General features: G+C 33.2%; 1 protein-coding gene across 1 annotated transcript; it reads right to left on the reverse strand.

Annotated features, from left to right (window-relative positions):
- Nucleotides 1–12,746: 12,746 nt before the first annotated feature.
- LOC107645644 (cytochrome P450 71D11-like) lies at nucleotides 12,747–15,140 on the reverse strand. The gene is made up of 2 exons (XM_021104082.2): nucleotides 14,256–15,140; nucleotides 12,747–13,373 (listed from the first exon to the last, which is right to left on the reverse strand). Exons 1-2 carry the CDS (start codon nucleotides 15,138–15,140, stop codon nucleotides 12,747–12,749), a joined length of 1,512 nt encoding a protein of 503 aa, XP_020959741.1.
- Nucleotides 15,141–16,069: the final 929 nt, after the last annotated feature.

Below are 16,069 nucleotides of genomic sequence, written 5' to 3' on the forward strand. Positions count from 1 at the left end.
TAGGGTAGCTCTGCCGATTAGGGCATTATATGCTGACCCCACGTCGATGACTATAAAGTCTATGCTCAGAGTTTTGGATTTTTCTCCTTTTCCGAAGGTAGTGTGGAGGGGTAGAAATCCTAGTGGTTTTATCGGCGTATCGCCTAGTTCGTACAAGGTATCGGGGTAGGTTCTTAACTCCCTTTCATCCAACCCTAGTTTGTCAAATGCGGGCTTGAAAAGGATGTCTGCTGAACTCCCTTGATCTACTAGAGTTCTGTGGAGGTGGGCATTCACCAGGATCATGGTGATCACCACTGGATCATCATGCCCAGGGATTTCTCCCTGCCCATCCTCCTTTGTAAACGAGATAGTCGGGAGATTGGGGGCTTCACTCCCGACCTGGTAAACTCGCTTGAGGTGTCTCTTGCGAGAGGACTTGGTAAGTCCCCCTCCCGCGAATCCGCCTGAGATCATATGTATATGTCTCTCAGGAGTTTGCGGTGGTGGGTCTCTTCTGTCCTCGTCGTTTCGCTTTCTTTTCCCATGACTTTCCGACCTTTCCATGAGATATCTGTCAAGTCGGCCTTCTCTGGCCAACTTTTCTATCACATTTTTTAGGTCGTAACAGTCGTTTGTTGAGTGGCCATATATCTTGTGGTACTCGCAGTAGTCACCGTGACTCCCTCCCTTTTTGTTTTTGATGGGTCTGGGAGGCGGCAGTCTTTCAGTGTTGCAGATTTCTCTGTATACATCCACTAAGGAGACTTTTAGAGGAGTATAGAAGTGATATCTCCTCGACCTATCGGGACCGACCTCCTCTTTTTTCTTGGGCTCCCTCTCCCTCTCTTTTATTGAGGGAGGGTGCCCAAGTCGCCAACTTGGCTCTCGTAATATGGCATTCTCCTCCATATTGATGTACTTTTCAGCTCTCTCTTGTACATCGCTTAAGGAGGTGGGGTGTCTTTTTGATATGGACTGCGAAAAGGGGCCTTCTCTAAGCCCATTTACTAGCCCCATAATGACTGCCTCAGTGGGCAGGTCTTGAATCTCCAAGCATGCTTTGTTGAACCTTTCCATATAGTCCCGTAGAGGTTCTCCGACCTCCTGCTTTATTCCCAGGAGGCTCGGTGCATGCTTTACTTTATCCTTCTGGATGGAGAACCTCATCAAGAACTTCCTCGAGAGGTCCTTAAAGCTGGTGACCGACCTTGGAGGGAGGCTATCAAACCACTTCATCGCCGCTTTCGATAGGGTGGTCGGAAAAGCTTTGCAGCGCGTTGCATCCGAAGCATCAGCCAGATACATCCGACTTTTGAAATTACTTAAATGATGCTTCGGATCCGTGGTTCCATCATAGAGGTTCATATCAGGACTTTTGAAGTTTCTTGAAACTTTTGCCCTCATTATGTCCTCACTAAATGGGTCCTCCCCTCCTAGGGGCGACTCTTCTCGATCGCCTCGGGAGTTCCGACCTCTGAGGGAGGATTCTAGTTTTAAGAGTTTTTCCTCTAACTCTTTTCGTCGCGCCATCTCCTCCCTTAGATTCCTTTCTGCCTTCCTTTGTCGTTCCAGCTCCTGTTCCAGCTGTTCCAAGCGACCTTGGTGGCCATGGACTAATCCCATTAGTTCGGTCGCATGGGGTGGTCTATCCTTTCCTGATTTGCGCCCTTCCGAGGAGTTCATCTTTGGATTTTTTAACCCGGAGGTGCCTTCCCTATGTTGGTCGTTGGTTCCCTGGTGATGGGTTAGATCTGCGTCATTGTTTCCGGTATCTAGATTTTCTTGTTCGGAATCTGACGCTACATGACCATCTTCAGGTGACATATCCGCCATTATTGGCTGATCTCTCGGGTCCCCGGCAACCGCGCCAATGTTACGATGGGTAACCGGAGATTATTGGGTTGGATTAGTTTGGTTGGCCCAATCATCTGAAGAAGAAAGCCTTTGATCAGGTTTGCGATCCAGGGTCTCCGTCCGACTTGTGTGTGAGAGAATGGGGGGTGGTACCTGCAAGGACACTTCGATGCTTAAGTTAGCATGGGAGCAAAACAGGTCTAAAAAGTATTGGGTTTAGTGATACCTGAGGAGTGTCAGTGTATTTATAGTGGTGAACCCATAACCACCGTTGGAGTAGTTCCACCATTTAAGGGGGGAATAACCGTCCCTTTATCTTAGGGAAGTTAGGATATGCCTCCTAGAAGTGGGTGGAGAGATTTTAGGGGCAGTTACTCATTCGAGTGAGTGTTTATCTGCCAACTGATCTTCGTTCCCGACTTCTTTAGAGCAAGTCGTGGCATGAACCGACTTCGCAGGACGAAGGTCGGCGTAGGGAGAGGCTCAATCCTTTGGACTGGGCCTTTCGTTTGGACTTGGGCTTTAGCGTTGGGTCAGGGTATGAACAATACTTATAATAACGTTAGCGATAATAACTAAAATTATATTTTGATTAATTTGATAAATTATAATAAATAAATTTGGTCGCATAAATAATTATATTTTTTGTCAATATATTATTGCTAACTTTTTTTTATTTTGTTTATTCGTCATATTAATTTTAATCTGAGGTGCTCTTTATTAATTTAACATATTTTGGGATATCAAATAGTTAGAATAAGTTAATAATTTTGATTTTTTTTTTCAATTAACAAATAATTTGAGATGAAGTTTGTTAATTTGACATTAATCCAAAGAGCTATTAAGTTTAGAGTTCAATCCAGTAAAATTATTCTAAACATTCAATTTTATTACTAATTATAATATCATTTGTTATTTGACTAGTTGTTCATCTATATAAATCAGTCACTAACTTTGACAAAAGGTATTTTAGTATTTAAAAATAATTACAAAAGTATTTAAGTATTTGATATGAATATAATTGGATTGACAAAAAAATTGTCAAAAGTTTAGGGTGATCTGACCTGATTATTCTTTGGGTCCAAAACCAATATAATCATATCGGATTGGTTTTAGACGGGTAATCAGGTTACCTATACCTGTGAACACCCTTAATTAGTGAATTAGAATTAAATTTCTAACAAAAAAAAAAACATCTACAACAAAAAAAAAATAAAAAAAAATAGGTGAATGATGGTTGAAGTGAGATTAGGATTAGAAAAAAATTATATAAATTTTATATTTTTATTTTTTAATATGTGAGGTCATTAGGTTAGTTTGGGTTTGCAGAATCTTAAATTTGATATTCAAACCAATTAAGGTGGGGTATAATTAGTAAAATTTCATTTGACATGATTACTCGTTGGGTACAAAATTTAATATAATTAGGTCAGATCGATTGGATTTTAACTTTATTGAATTTGGCATAGAAAATATCTAATTACAAGATAAATTTAAAATAGTGTAAGAAATCAATTGAAAACTTTTAAACTATAAATACTTAACTACAAATTTAGTGAAATTATAAAAGCTGACAAAATAATTTAATCTTAAAATGAATACTAAATAATGTATTTGGATCTATTAAAACCAAATACAAATTTCTTCTTTTAAATTAATAAAACAACTTTAATTGTATAACTAGTATTTTTGTCATTTTAAAATGATCTAAAAGTGTATCGTAATCTTTTTAAAATTAAATTTAAATTTTAACATTATAATTTAATTAAACAACAATAATCTTAAAAGGATATTTTAGTCTTTTCAAAATTAATCTTAAATAGTATATTTTTATTTTTTTTAATATCTAGGACAAATTTCTAATTTTTAAAGCATTTGAAAAGACCATTAATACTAAATAGATATTTTAGACTTTCAAATTTTAATGTTACTCTTTAAAAAGAGTATTTTTATCTTTTTAAATTCAATATAAATTTTTAATTTTAAAATAATTAAATAACTCTAATCTTAAAAGAGTATTTTACTATTTTTGTCTTTTTAAAATTTATTACAAACTTATTTTATTTTTTTTGAAATTAAATTAAATTTTTAGTTACTTTTAAATGATATTTTAATATTTTCATATTAATTCTAAAAGAATATTTTTGTCTTTTTATTTTTTAACATTTTATTTTATTTTTATAATTTTATGATAATCTAATATCAAATCAAAATAAAGTAATGTAATTTGATTTAGTAATGGCCTAGATTTTTTTTATCGCATAAAAACATGAAAAACCTTTAGCCCAAATTGATTTGTTTTTAGTATACTAGCCCAGTAGCCCAACAAAAAAATAAATGCAAATAATAATGATAAAAACAAATAAAATACAATTTTGTTACTTACTTTATTTGTTGAGTTTCAATACTCCAAAAGTTGTAAAGAGCATTTAAATTAGTTTAAATTTGATTCATTAATAGTTCGCCATAACCTCAGATCGTAAGTTTGTGAGCCGAACTTAAACTTAAACTTGAGCTCATAAATTAAATGAGTTGAGTTTGAACTTTGATAAGCTCAACTCATTAGTTCGTAAGCTAATTCAATTATATATAATATTATATAGAGAAAAACCTAAAATAGCCCCTGACAATTACTTCAAAAGACAACGAAACCCTTGACAAAAAAAAAATACCAACCCGGCCCCCGAGACAAAAAAAAATACCAACCCGGCCCCTGAGATTTATTTTTATAGGACTGATTAGCCCCTGTGCCAAAAAAAATTAATGTTGTTTTTTTGGCACAAGGGCTAATCAGTCCTAAAAAAAAAGATCAGGGGCCGAGTTGGGTGTTTTTCTTTTTTTTGGGACCTCGTTATCCTTTCGAGATAATTGTCAGGGACCGGATGGGATATTCACTCTATTATATATATTAAATTATTAATACACATATCTTATATGTATTTAATCTATATTTTTAACAGTATTGTTTTGGTCTCTAAAGTTTAGGGTCAAAATCAAATTCGTTCCAACGTTATTTTTTTATTTAAAATTGTCCCCAAGATTTTAATTGGTATCAAAATCGTTCTTTTGACTTTTTACGGACAAAAATACCCTTTACCATCACCACGACCTCCCTTACTCCCACCAAATACTAATAATCAGATTCAAGAACACCAACAATAACACATTATTCAAATTCAAAAACTAACAACATCATTCAACAACAAAATCAACACACAACAACAATAAAATCAGAAAAATAACAAATCAAAATTAGAATCAAAAGTAGAATCAGAATCAGAAGCAAAGCAAAAGTAGACACAGATGCAGAAGCAGACTCGGAAGCAGAAGCAGAAGCTAAAGCAAAAACAAAAGTAGACACAGGCACAAAAGCAGATGTAGATGCAGATGCAGAAGTAGAAGCCAAAGCCAAAGCAGAAGCAGAAGTCGAATCGGCGAGGTACAGCGGCAAGAACACGAAGTGACAGCGAGGACGCGAAGTGGTGGCGAGGTTGGTAGCAGCGGCGGCGATAGCGGAGCGCGACTCCTTGGCTCGTGTCTCCTCTCTCCCTCGCGAGCTCTTTCTCCTTCTGGTTCTGATGGGATGGCGGCTCCAAGCTTCGCTGACACCGTCCCCCTCTCCTCCCCTCCCCCTCTTTCTTTCCCCTTTTCCTCTCCCCGACGTCTTTTCCCCTTTTCCTTCCTCCCGCACGTTCTTTTTTTTTTTAATTTTATAATTTTTTTTATTAGGATAAGGGTAATTTAATAATAAAATAAAAAATTTTATTAAAAATGATGATATTAATATTAAATAAAACGTTTGGGATGATTTTAAATAAAAAATAATATTGGAAACGAATTTGATTTTGACCCTAAATCTTAAGGATCAAATTAATACTTATCTCTTTTTAATATTATATATACGTATAAAATAATAATATATAATTTTACATATATATTTTGATTTGTGCATTAGTCAATAGAAAAAAAAAAAAGTGTGTTTCCAACGTAAATTCTTGTCAAGTTTCAATCCTAATTTCTATTTTCTAGTCAATAGAAAATATAATTAATTGATGTTGTTTACTCATTTAGGTTTTTAATATATAAAGTTGATCTTTTTAATATTTTTTAATATATATAAATTATAATTTATTGATATAGAACTATAGATTATGTTCCTGTTATTTAAGTCACACGAGCTTTCGGTGAGTTTAGCTTGAACTTAAGAACTAAGCTTAATTGTTAGTGAGTTGAGCCGTAAGCCAAGATCAATTTTTATAAGTCGAGCTTGAGTTTGATCTAATTTGTCTCAACTCGACTCACTTTTAGCCTTAGTTGTAGATCTCTATCTAATTCATTGGCCACTGAGATTGGACGCCTCACGCTTAAAACTTTGGTAGTATTGTTAGACTCACATGTATTTAATAGTTAATAATTAAATTAGTTACAGTTACAATTAATTATCGTTATAGTTATGCAGTTTTTAGAATTACTTAGAACTGTGAGTCCTCTTGTAAATAAACTAGCATGTATATATCTATTTTTAGTTTTTAAATCATTCATTTTTCTTATCACCAAATTTTTGAACTAACAAGTATATATCTTATGAAATTTTTTTTAAATAGATCGTTATATCAGTATTTTAGTAATCTTAATTATATATTATATCTATTTTTTATAATTAAAATCAATAATTAAAAATTACTGAACCACTGATATATTGATACACATGAAAGTTATATGGAGCAGTCTCCTGCATTTGTCGTACGGCGAAAATGCCATGTCCGTAGAACCATGGAATACCACATCTGATGCTAGAGAGTATAGCGTACACTAGGTGCAGAACCAACAAGGTTGAGCATGTTTCCTATGATAATTAGCTTCCATGGTGATGGGGGTATATCTGTGCTAAGTCTCTTAGTTTTTTATTAAGACAGTTTTTGTTAAAACAATAAAGTACAATATCAATAATACCTACAAATAAAAGATACAAAATCTAAAAAAGATCAAACTATGAAGACAGAGTCCTAAAAGGAAGAAAAAGAAAATTAAATCCAAGGGTCCTCGTAATTATCTGCATCACTCTTTTGGTCGTGGTACCGGTGTAGATTACGATGTGCCTCCTCTAGCAGTGCTGTCATTAGTGCGAATTTGGTCGCATGCAGTGCAAATGATAACTTTGAATTATTGTTCCATAAACATCGAATAGCCTAAGCATTGAAAAAAATAATAACTTATTAACTTTTTAAGAAAATTCGGTAGAATTTCTATTAGAATTAGAGGCTAAATATAATTTTCATATTTTACAAAGTAAACAATTTCATTAATAACAAAGACATCATTCAGTCCATATTTTTAAATTTTTCACGAAACAATCAGTAAAATTTTCCTTTAAATTACAGGCTTCTATCAAATAATATTATCATTTTTCTCAAATAAAACAATTGCATTACAATTTTAAGCAATAAAATTATCAATCAAACATCCAATCCTAACTGTTTCAATATATATTTCCTTATTATTCTGCAATTTCCAACCAATAAAGTATCGACAAAAATTATTAGACATTCTTCTCTCATTTTGATCCTACAAAATATATTCTAAAAAAATCTAAATTCATTTTAAAACTTAAAAAATTTAAATGAGAAAGTATAGAGATCAACATCTAAACGAGTCAACTTAAATAACTCCATTTAATAATATTTTTAAAAAATTTTAAGAATCAAAATTTGAATAATTAGAATTAATTAGGCAAATAACCTCCACACAAATCCTAATCCCTCTCTTCCAAGCCTCACCGTTGCTCTAACCACACACCGTGCTTCCACCGCGCTAATGCAGCACCGACTTAAGTTTGCGTGCCTCCCGTCGTTGTTGCAGACCGTCGCAGCCTCTGTCATTGACGCAGAACTCCCCACCAACTAAAGAAACATGCACTACCAAAAAAACATTGAGTACCGTTAGAATTACCGTCGAATTTAGCGTCAATCTTTACTGGTGGATTAAGTGTCGGATTTTTTGACAGAAAAGAGGAGAAATTTGTCGGCAGAAAAAATTATCGTCGGAACAGCTTTTTCGTCGCTAAAGCCGACGGTAAGTGTTGGCGCAAAAACGTAACTCACTAGCGTCAATTTTATCGCCAGTATCACGGTTTAGTGAAACGTGTCGTTTCGGTAATTTACCGGCGGATTATTAATTCGATAGTAAAATTGGGATAAAATTCAAACATGAAACCCTTCTCCTCTCTCTCTCTCTCTCTCTCTCTCTCTTCCTCCCTTGCCGTCAAATTTGTCACCGTCATGACCGTTGGGAGCACGTCATTGTCGCCACATCTTGGAGCACCCGCTGTCATCGCCGTTGCACGTCATCCTCAACTCTATTGTTGCTGTTGTCCCTGCCGCATCCTCCATTGCGATTGCTGTTCACATTGTAGTCACTGCCGCTTCTGTCACCCTATGTTAAAGAGACTCTACAACCACTATGATTAGATTTATTGTTAGTATGGTTGTTTTATTTTTCTAGATTATTTTGAGAGTTTAACATTTTGTTAGAATTTTTCTTAAATCAATCGTTAAATTTGTTTAATAAAGTGTTTCATTAGGAGTTGTTATGTTAAGAGTGCTTGAGTTGTTGGAAAATTTAATTGATTTTAGTGAATGAGTTTCGTTCAATTGCATTAAACTTATATTCGTTATTTTTGTGATGCTTATTGTTAGTTTGGTGAAATTAGAATTAGGTTTTAATTAATTGGAATAATGAGCTTTACATGTTCTTTCAATTAGTTTCAATTTGTGAATTTAATAAGTTGTCCTTTTTATTAGGACGATGCTATTTTCTCTGAGATCAGTTGGAGTTTGTTTTTTTATTGTTAATAAAGTAATATTCCAAATTGGTTTCTATCTCTAAATATAATGAATTATTTAAATTTTAATTTAGACTTACTTTTTCTAGAATAGAATTTTAGGACGTAAGCGAGAGAAGGTCACGTAGTGGCTTCTTCTCGAAACCCTTGTTTGCTAAAAACTTGTGGAGTTATAAGGAGTTACGCACTAGAACGGTTATGATTTGATGTTTTATTGAATGTGTGTATGTTATAATTTATGTCTGCAGTTATTTTTTCTGTGAAAACTGTTATATTTATTTGATGGATGTCTCTGAATTAAGGAGAAGTTCTGCCAAATTATTGTTTGAATTGTTTAAAACATATTTGGTTTGTCAGAAAATATATTGTATTTGGTGGGAGATTCTAATTATTAGGCACATATATTCTGCTGAATTTTCTAAAAATTTTAATAAGTTATGTTGTTGGTTGAATTCTTGGGCGTGTGTTGCAATATGATTTCAAGTCATCATATATGGATGTATGATAGGAATAACGGTGGACGAGGGGTGTTTAAAACCTGAATTCTTTGAGAGGGTTGAGGTGTTTGTTGCACATGTCTCAACATGGAACCGTTTAGATATGAAAGGGTATCTAGGTGTCCGTGTCATAAGCATCAACTGACAAAGTGGTTAGGACCTTCATATATAACACTTCACCTCTACCATAATGGGTTCAATGATGGGTATTGGATGTAGACGAAACTCGAAGAAGTGGATGAACAGGGAATTAATCTATCTACCTCGAATTTGAATAGGTCTGATGGTCGATTAACGAGGGTTCGGGTGGTGAGAGAACTAAACATGGAAGAAATGAATTGGTAGGGTAACCAAGAGAGATATAATGAGATGGTGTTTGATGCAATAGGTGTTACAGAGTTGGAAGAGGCTGAAGAAGAGCCTAACTCGGAGGCAAAGAGATCTTATCATCTATTAGAATCTGCCACAAAACCTTTGTTCGAGGAGTTCGTTCATTCAAAGTTGTCTGTATGTGTTAGAATGATGAGTATTAAGTCGAAGTCAAATCATACCTAAGAGTCTTTTGATAAGTGAGTCACCCTTTATAACGAACTGGTACCTGTCAGGACTATTGCCATCCCTTAGAGCCACTATGAAGCAAAGAAGTTAGTTTCGAAATTGGGTCTAAATTTGGTGAAAATTGATTGTTATTTGAATGGTTGTATACTATATTACAAGAGAAATACAGACCTAACTGAATGCATATTTTGTAGATCACCGAGGTTTCAAGCCGAGAGAGAACAGATTAGTAAACGGCGGTTAAAGAGACTTCTAATGAAATGGATGCACTACTTGCCTTTAATCCCTAGGATAAAACGATTGTATACATCGAATTTGATGGGACAGAGGGACATGAACCTTACCAGATTGATGACCCAACTCCTTCGAAAATAGTGGTTGATATTGGTGATCCGATCACCCTTAGGTCGACTGTTATGGATAATGACATCATTGACCTTGGAATAGATGATGACGTATTACCACCAGAGGATGATGATCTTCAAGAAGAAGACGGAGTCGATGGCGACAAAGAAGAAGAAGACGAGTTTGATGATCGAAAACTACCTCGGAAGAAGAGGATGGTGAACCAGAGAAAGAAGATGATGAATCTCAAGAGGGTTAATGTAAATATAGTTCTATCTTATGTATTTCTTTACCAAACATTGAGAAGAATGTAATATAATTAGCACTGTTTTAATTATTAATTATCGGGGTATATTATAGATGGATGAAAAAAAATATTAAAAAAAATCTACTGTCGAAATTACCATCGGAATATACCGATGGTAACATCCCAGCTATTTTTAAAGAAAAAATTACAAAAAATATTTATGTCGGATTAATCCGCTGGTAAGGTAGTGTGAAGCCGTAAACTCTGGCATTAATGTTACCATCGAAAAATTTTCGACGATAAGTTGCAATAGATTTCATTTCTTGATATCCATGTTTCGCCGCTATATCCGATGCAAATTATAGTCAAACACAAAAATTCAACTGTAATTTGTTATCGTCGAGGTTTATTCCGTTAGATAAATTCCGACACAAAATTCGATGGTAAAAAAGTGTATCGTCAGATTTTATTCATTTTTCTGACGATAAATCCGATTGACGACACTCAACGTTTTTCTTGTAATGATGCCATCGCGCTGCCGCTTCATCGCCATTTCTGCAAGGTTCAGCATTGAATCCTCATTGCCGTGATGCGTTGCTACCTAGGCAACGTCTCCCCTTACTGCTGTTCTTCTATGTAGCCACAAAAGAAACATCCGCCAAATGCAGAAAAGAAACATCCAAATGCCTAAGAAAATCATCCGCCATTGAAAAAAAAAAACATCCAAATGAGCACAAAAGAAAAATCTACTAAAACACAAAAAAAACATTCAAATGAGTCACAAAGAATGAAGAGAAACATCCATTAAACCGTAAACTCTAAACATTTACTAACCTTTTGGAGTGCAGTGGCGACACAGTGGATGCTCCACGAGGATGAATGAGGAGGCGCGGCGCAATAGAAGAAGAGGAGGAAGTGGACATGCGACAACGTGGCGTGAGGAGATCGGGAATGTTGTGCATAGGGGAGCAAAGGTAATGTGAATGACGACTGGCTGCGGTGCTTTGTTGGATGGCGTGACATAGTGGGGAGATAGGTGGCCTTCTTCCTCGTTAGGAACGCGTGGCGTAGGTGAACAGATGTGCAGCGCAGCTACAGGGAGTAGAGGTGGTGCAACATGTTGCTCAAACAATGCGAAACAGTGAGGCGATGGGCGCAGTACGATGCTTCTTTGTCGTTGAGAACAGACAACGTAGGAAGTAGAGGTGAGAAGGGGTAGGGGTGGCGAGGCGGCTGCAATGAAAAATTGGGGGAAGTGAAAGGTGAATTAGAGTAAAAGAAGGTAAATGATCCATTGGAATATTTTTTTGTTATAGTGAACTTTGGGGTACAACTCAATAAAAATTGACTAGAGTTGGTTGACCCTTGTTAATTACTTAAAGAAATTCAATTTAAATATAATTAGAAAAATCGACTACTAAACATTCTTCTCTCGTTTTGATCCTACAAATATAATTTAAGAAAATTAAATCCAATATAAAATAAAAAAAAAAATATAGTTGGAAATTAAAGGATCAACCTCAACTCCATTTTATATATATATATAAACAGTACAATCACCGCAGATATGCACCTAATCATTGAAAGAAGTGATAAGTTAATTTTAGAACATAAAATATAAAGCAAAATACGGAAATTTAATTATATCTCCATTGCCATTAATAACATAGACATAGACATCATTAATTAAGTCCATATCTTTAAAAAATCAGCAGAACTTTTCTTTAAATTAGAGGCCTCTATCAAATAATATTTTTATTTTCTCAAATTAAAGAATTACATTACAATTTTAAACAATCAAACAATCAATCAAATATCCAATTCTAATTGTTTCAATGTATATCAGTTTATTATTTTGCAATTTCCAACATTCAAAATGTCCACAAAAAATTACTAGACATTCTTCTCTCATTTTGATCCTACAAATGTATTTTAAAAAAGTCAAATCCATCTTAAAAACTTAAATAATTTAAGGTGAGTTCTATGGTACCTTTGTTATGGTGCTTAAATTGCCTAACTTTTCTTTTAAAGTAAAAAATAAAATATTTAAAATAAAAAGTAAATCATGTAATATTTATTAAATATTATTTATTTACCTTTTCTAGTAACTTAGGTAGAAAGTGATAGGCACCATAGCATTCACCATAATTTAAATGTAGTTAGAAAGAACCAACTTCAAATTCCAAACTGACAAACTACACAAAAGAAAACAGCACCATCAAGGTAAATATGCACCTAATCATAGAAAGGAGTTGATAAATTAATCTTATAACATAAAATATAAAGCAAACCATTGCCATTAATGATTTGCGGCATTTCATACATCCAAGGCTATTCAATAGTCATCATATGGAAACATATTGCTGGAAAATTCAAAGGTTACATTACATAATTTGTTGAGTATATGTTATTCATGATGCAATTAGATCACAGAACGAGAAACCACAGGAATCAAGAACAAGTCAGATTTTTTTACAACAGATGCTCCAAATAACTCAGACATATCCAAATCCTCACTTTTAATCCCACTGGGAAGCTTCCAATCAAAGTGATACAACAGCAATGCAAGAATTAACTCAACACTTGCAACACCATAGTTCATTCCGGGGCAAATTCTTCGTCCAGCACCAAACGGAATGAACTCAAAATTGTTTCCTTTGAAATCAATTGAGCTATCAATAAACCTCTCAGGAAAAAACCTCTCCGGTTCAGTCCAGTAGTTAGGATCTGTTGCAATCGCCCATGCATTGATTACCATCTTGCTTTTGGTTGGTATGTGATATCCATTGATTTCGCAAGCTTGTCCGCATTCCCGCGGAAGCAAAAGGGGACCGGCAGGGTGTAATCTCAAAGTCTCTTTGATAACTGCTTTCAAGTATTTCATTTCTTCAATGCAAGTTTCATCAATAAACTTCGCTCCTACTCTTGTATCTAATACCTCTCTCACTTCGGATTCTGCTTTCTTCAATATTTTTGGATTCTTCATCATCTCAGCCATCGCCCAGTTAATGGTAGTTGCTGCTGTGTCACTTCCGCCGGTGAAGACATCCTAGAAGGGGAGGGAGAAACATGTCATACCATTTAGTTGATTATCTATTTGGTTAAACCACTCCAAGAATGATAATGCATCTAAATTAAATATAATTCTTTCTTAAACATAATGTGAAAAGTTTAAAAGAAAACTGAATTTATATATATATTTTTTGGTAGTTCATTTTTTTTAATAATTTAATAATATATTTTTAATTTATATTTTTAAATAATATTAATTGATTACGAATAAAAAATAATAAATTTTGCTGGCTATTTAACATTCTTCAATTATAAAAGTATTGTCTACTTTCATTAGTAATTTACTTTTATTAAACCAAATTATCTTAATATTAAAAAATCACAAAATATATATTTTTTTTCATAGTTATTAGAATAAACGACGTCTAAAGATTCAAAATTTATTTATCCAACACACTTTAAAAATTTGATTAAAAGTAATAAAGGAGTCAATTTGTTGAATGAAAATAATTTTTAAGAACTTCTAAAGAATATAAATTTATTAGAGACCAAAATATTTAGTCTGTAATTTTTTAAAGACTAATTTAAATGTTTATTCTAAGATTTAGTTAATATATATCTTAAAAATATGAATTAAAATTATTATAAATAGAATGTTTTAAATTTTTTATTTTAATAATACACAATAATTATATTGAATATTAAACTTTACATATTTTTTCTATAATATTTTTTATTAGTAAATTTAATATATCCCCTAGCTAAACGCCTAAACCTTTTATTTTAGGACAAAAATATCTACTTTGTTTTTAGTTATTTGGATAACAACATATATCTAAAACAAACACTAAGTAAAAAAAAAAAAAAAAAGAAATAAACTAAAGACATTCTCTATATGCAAGAAAGTGAATATACTTACAAAGATTATAGCCTTGATATTGTTGTTGGTTAAGGGAAGATCCACATCACTACTATTCCCCTCAAATTTCAACAGAACATCAACAAGATCCTCCACTTCTTTATCAGTTCTTGATTGTCTATGATCATCGATGATGATCTGTAGTATCCTATCAACTCTCCTATGCAAATCCTCAAGCTTAGGCCTCATCCCAGTGAGGTTCTGAATCCATTTAGCCGATGGAAACAAGTCTCCAATGTAAAAACCTCCAGCCAGCTTCAAAACCTCTCTAACAACTTTAATGAACTCTTCTTGTTCATTGTACTTCTTGCCAAACGCGGCCATGGAAGTAATAGAAAACATCAATGATATAATTTTTTGACTAAGATTGATAACGGATCCTTCCTCGGAAGCAATCCCTTTGATGAGGTTGTTGACCTCTTTCTGCTTCATTGGCAACTGTGATTGAACGCGTTTCGCGCTTAAAATTTCGGTAGTACATATCTTACGTAGCAGTCTCCAGTATTCACCATATGGCGAAAATGCTATGTCCGTGGAACCATAGAACACCACATCTGATGCTAGAGAGTACGGCCGTGATGCGAAATTCGCATCATGGGTTTTCAGTATCTCTCTAGCATACGCTGGTGAAGAAACAACAATGAAAAAGATTTCACCAAGTTGAAGATGCATTAAAGGTCCATATTTTTGTGCTAAGTCTCTTAGTTTTCTATGTGGTGCAGAACCAACAAGGTTGAGCATGTTTCCTATGATAGGTAGCTTCCATGGTGATGGGGGTATATTTGGAATTTTGTGGGTTTTCTTGGCATTGTTTTGTTTGAGTGCGGCAATGATGAAGAGGAACAAAGAGAAAAGGGCTAGCAAGTGATAAATCTGAACTTCCATGGATGGATATGAAACAAAGGAGTAAATAAGGAGTGAAAAGTTTTTGAGGTTTGCTAACGCGGCAATTCCAAATCTATGTATATATAAGAAAAATTAGGTGTACACTAAAATTAGTAATTAGGATAAAATATACTAAAATATAAATATATATTAAAAATAATTGAAGTTGATTTTAATGTTAATTTTAGTGTATAACAAATATTTTTAAAAAATGTTAATCATCTAATATTTATAAATTATTTTTAATAAAATAATAAGATAAATATTTAAATTAATTAATTTTAAAAGAATTTAGATCGAATAATTTGTTTCAAAAATATTTATTCTTTGAATTTTTTGATATTTTTTTCTAATATTAGTCTTTCTCTCATTTTGAAGAAAGACTTGTTTTAATTATATTTTTGTAAAATGTAATCATCTACTTGTAATAATAACCTAGAGATTTATATGTCTTACGAAAGTAATTTTCAAAAATGTTAAGAATAATAAAAATTTGTTATAAAATAAAGTATTTAATCTTAGACCAAATTAGATATTTACTCAAAATTATCTTGTAGGTTTTTTAAAATATTACGAAATTAATTATTTCAAATATTTTTTATTATAAAATATTTGTCTTTTTTTTGGCTTCCTACTTTTTTTTTCTTTTTTTTTTGGTCTTAATAAAATTTAGAAGATCTCTATTTTAGTGTCCACTTTAATTTGTTCTTTAAATACCGGCATAGAGTATTAATGTTGATATTACAAACTAAAATACTTTTTTTTTTGGTGACTAACTAAAATACTAATTTGTTAGATCTAATTAATTTATCATTTTTATTAATTTTTCTAATTAAGTTGGTATCAAATCGAGAATAAGAACTCAAGCTAAGAAAACCAGCCTTTGAGTGGTTTAATATTATTGGTTCAACATCCAAATTGGTTTTTTT

This window comes from Arachis ipaensis, chromosome B1 (assembly GCF_059453495.1).
Source record: "Arachis ipaensis isolate K30076 ecotype BB chromosome B1, ASM5945349v1, whole genome shotgun sequence".
In the NCBI taxonomy this organism is placed as follows: Eukaryota; Viridiplantae; Streptophyta; class Magnoliopsida; order Fabales; family Fabaceae; genus Arachis; species Arachis ipaensis.

Bases quoted from the DNA above. Each gene is read 5' to 3' on its own strand.
- LOC107645644 (XM_021104082.2), bottom strand. From the start codon at position 15,140: ATGGAAGTTCAGATTTATCACTTGCTAGCCCTTTTCTCTTTGTTCCTC. The intron at 13,374-14,255 runs GTAAGTATATTC...CTCCCCTTCTAG, and splicing joins ATATCAAGGCTATAATCTTT to GATGTCTTCACCGGCGGAAG.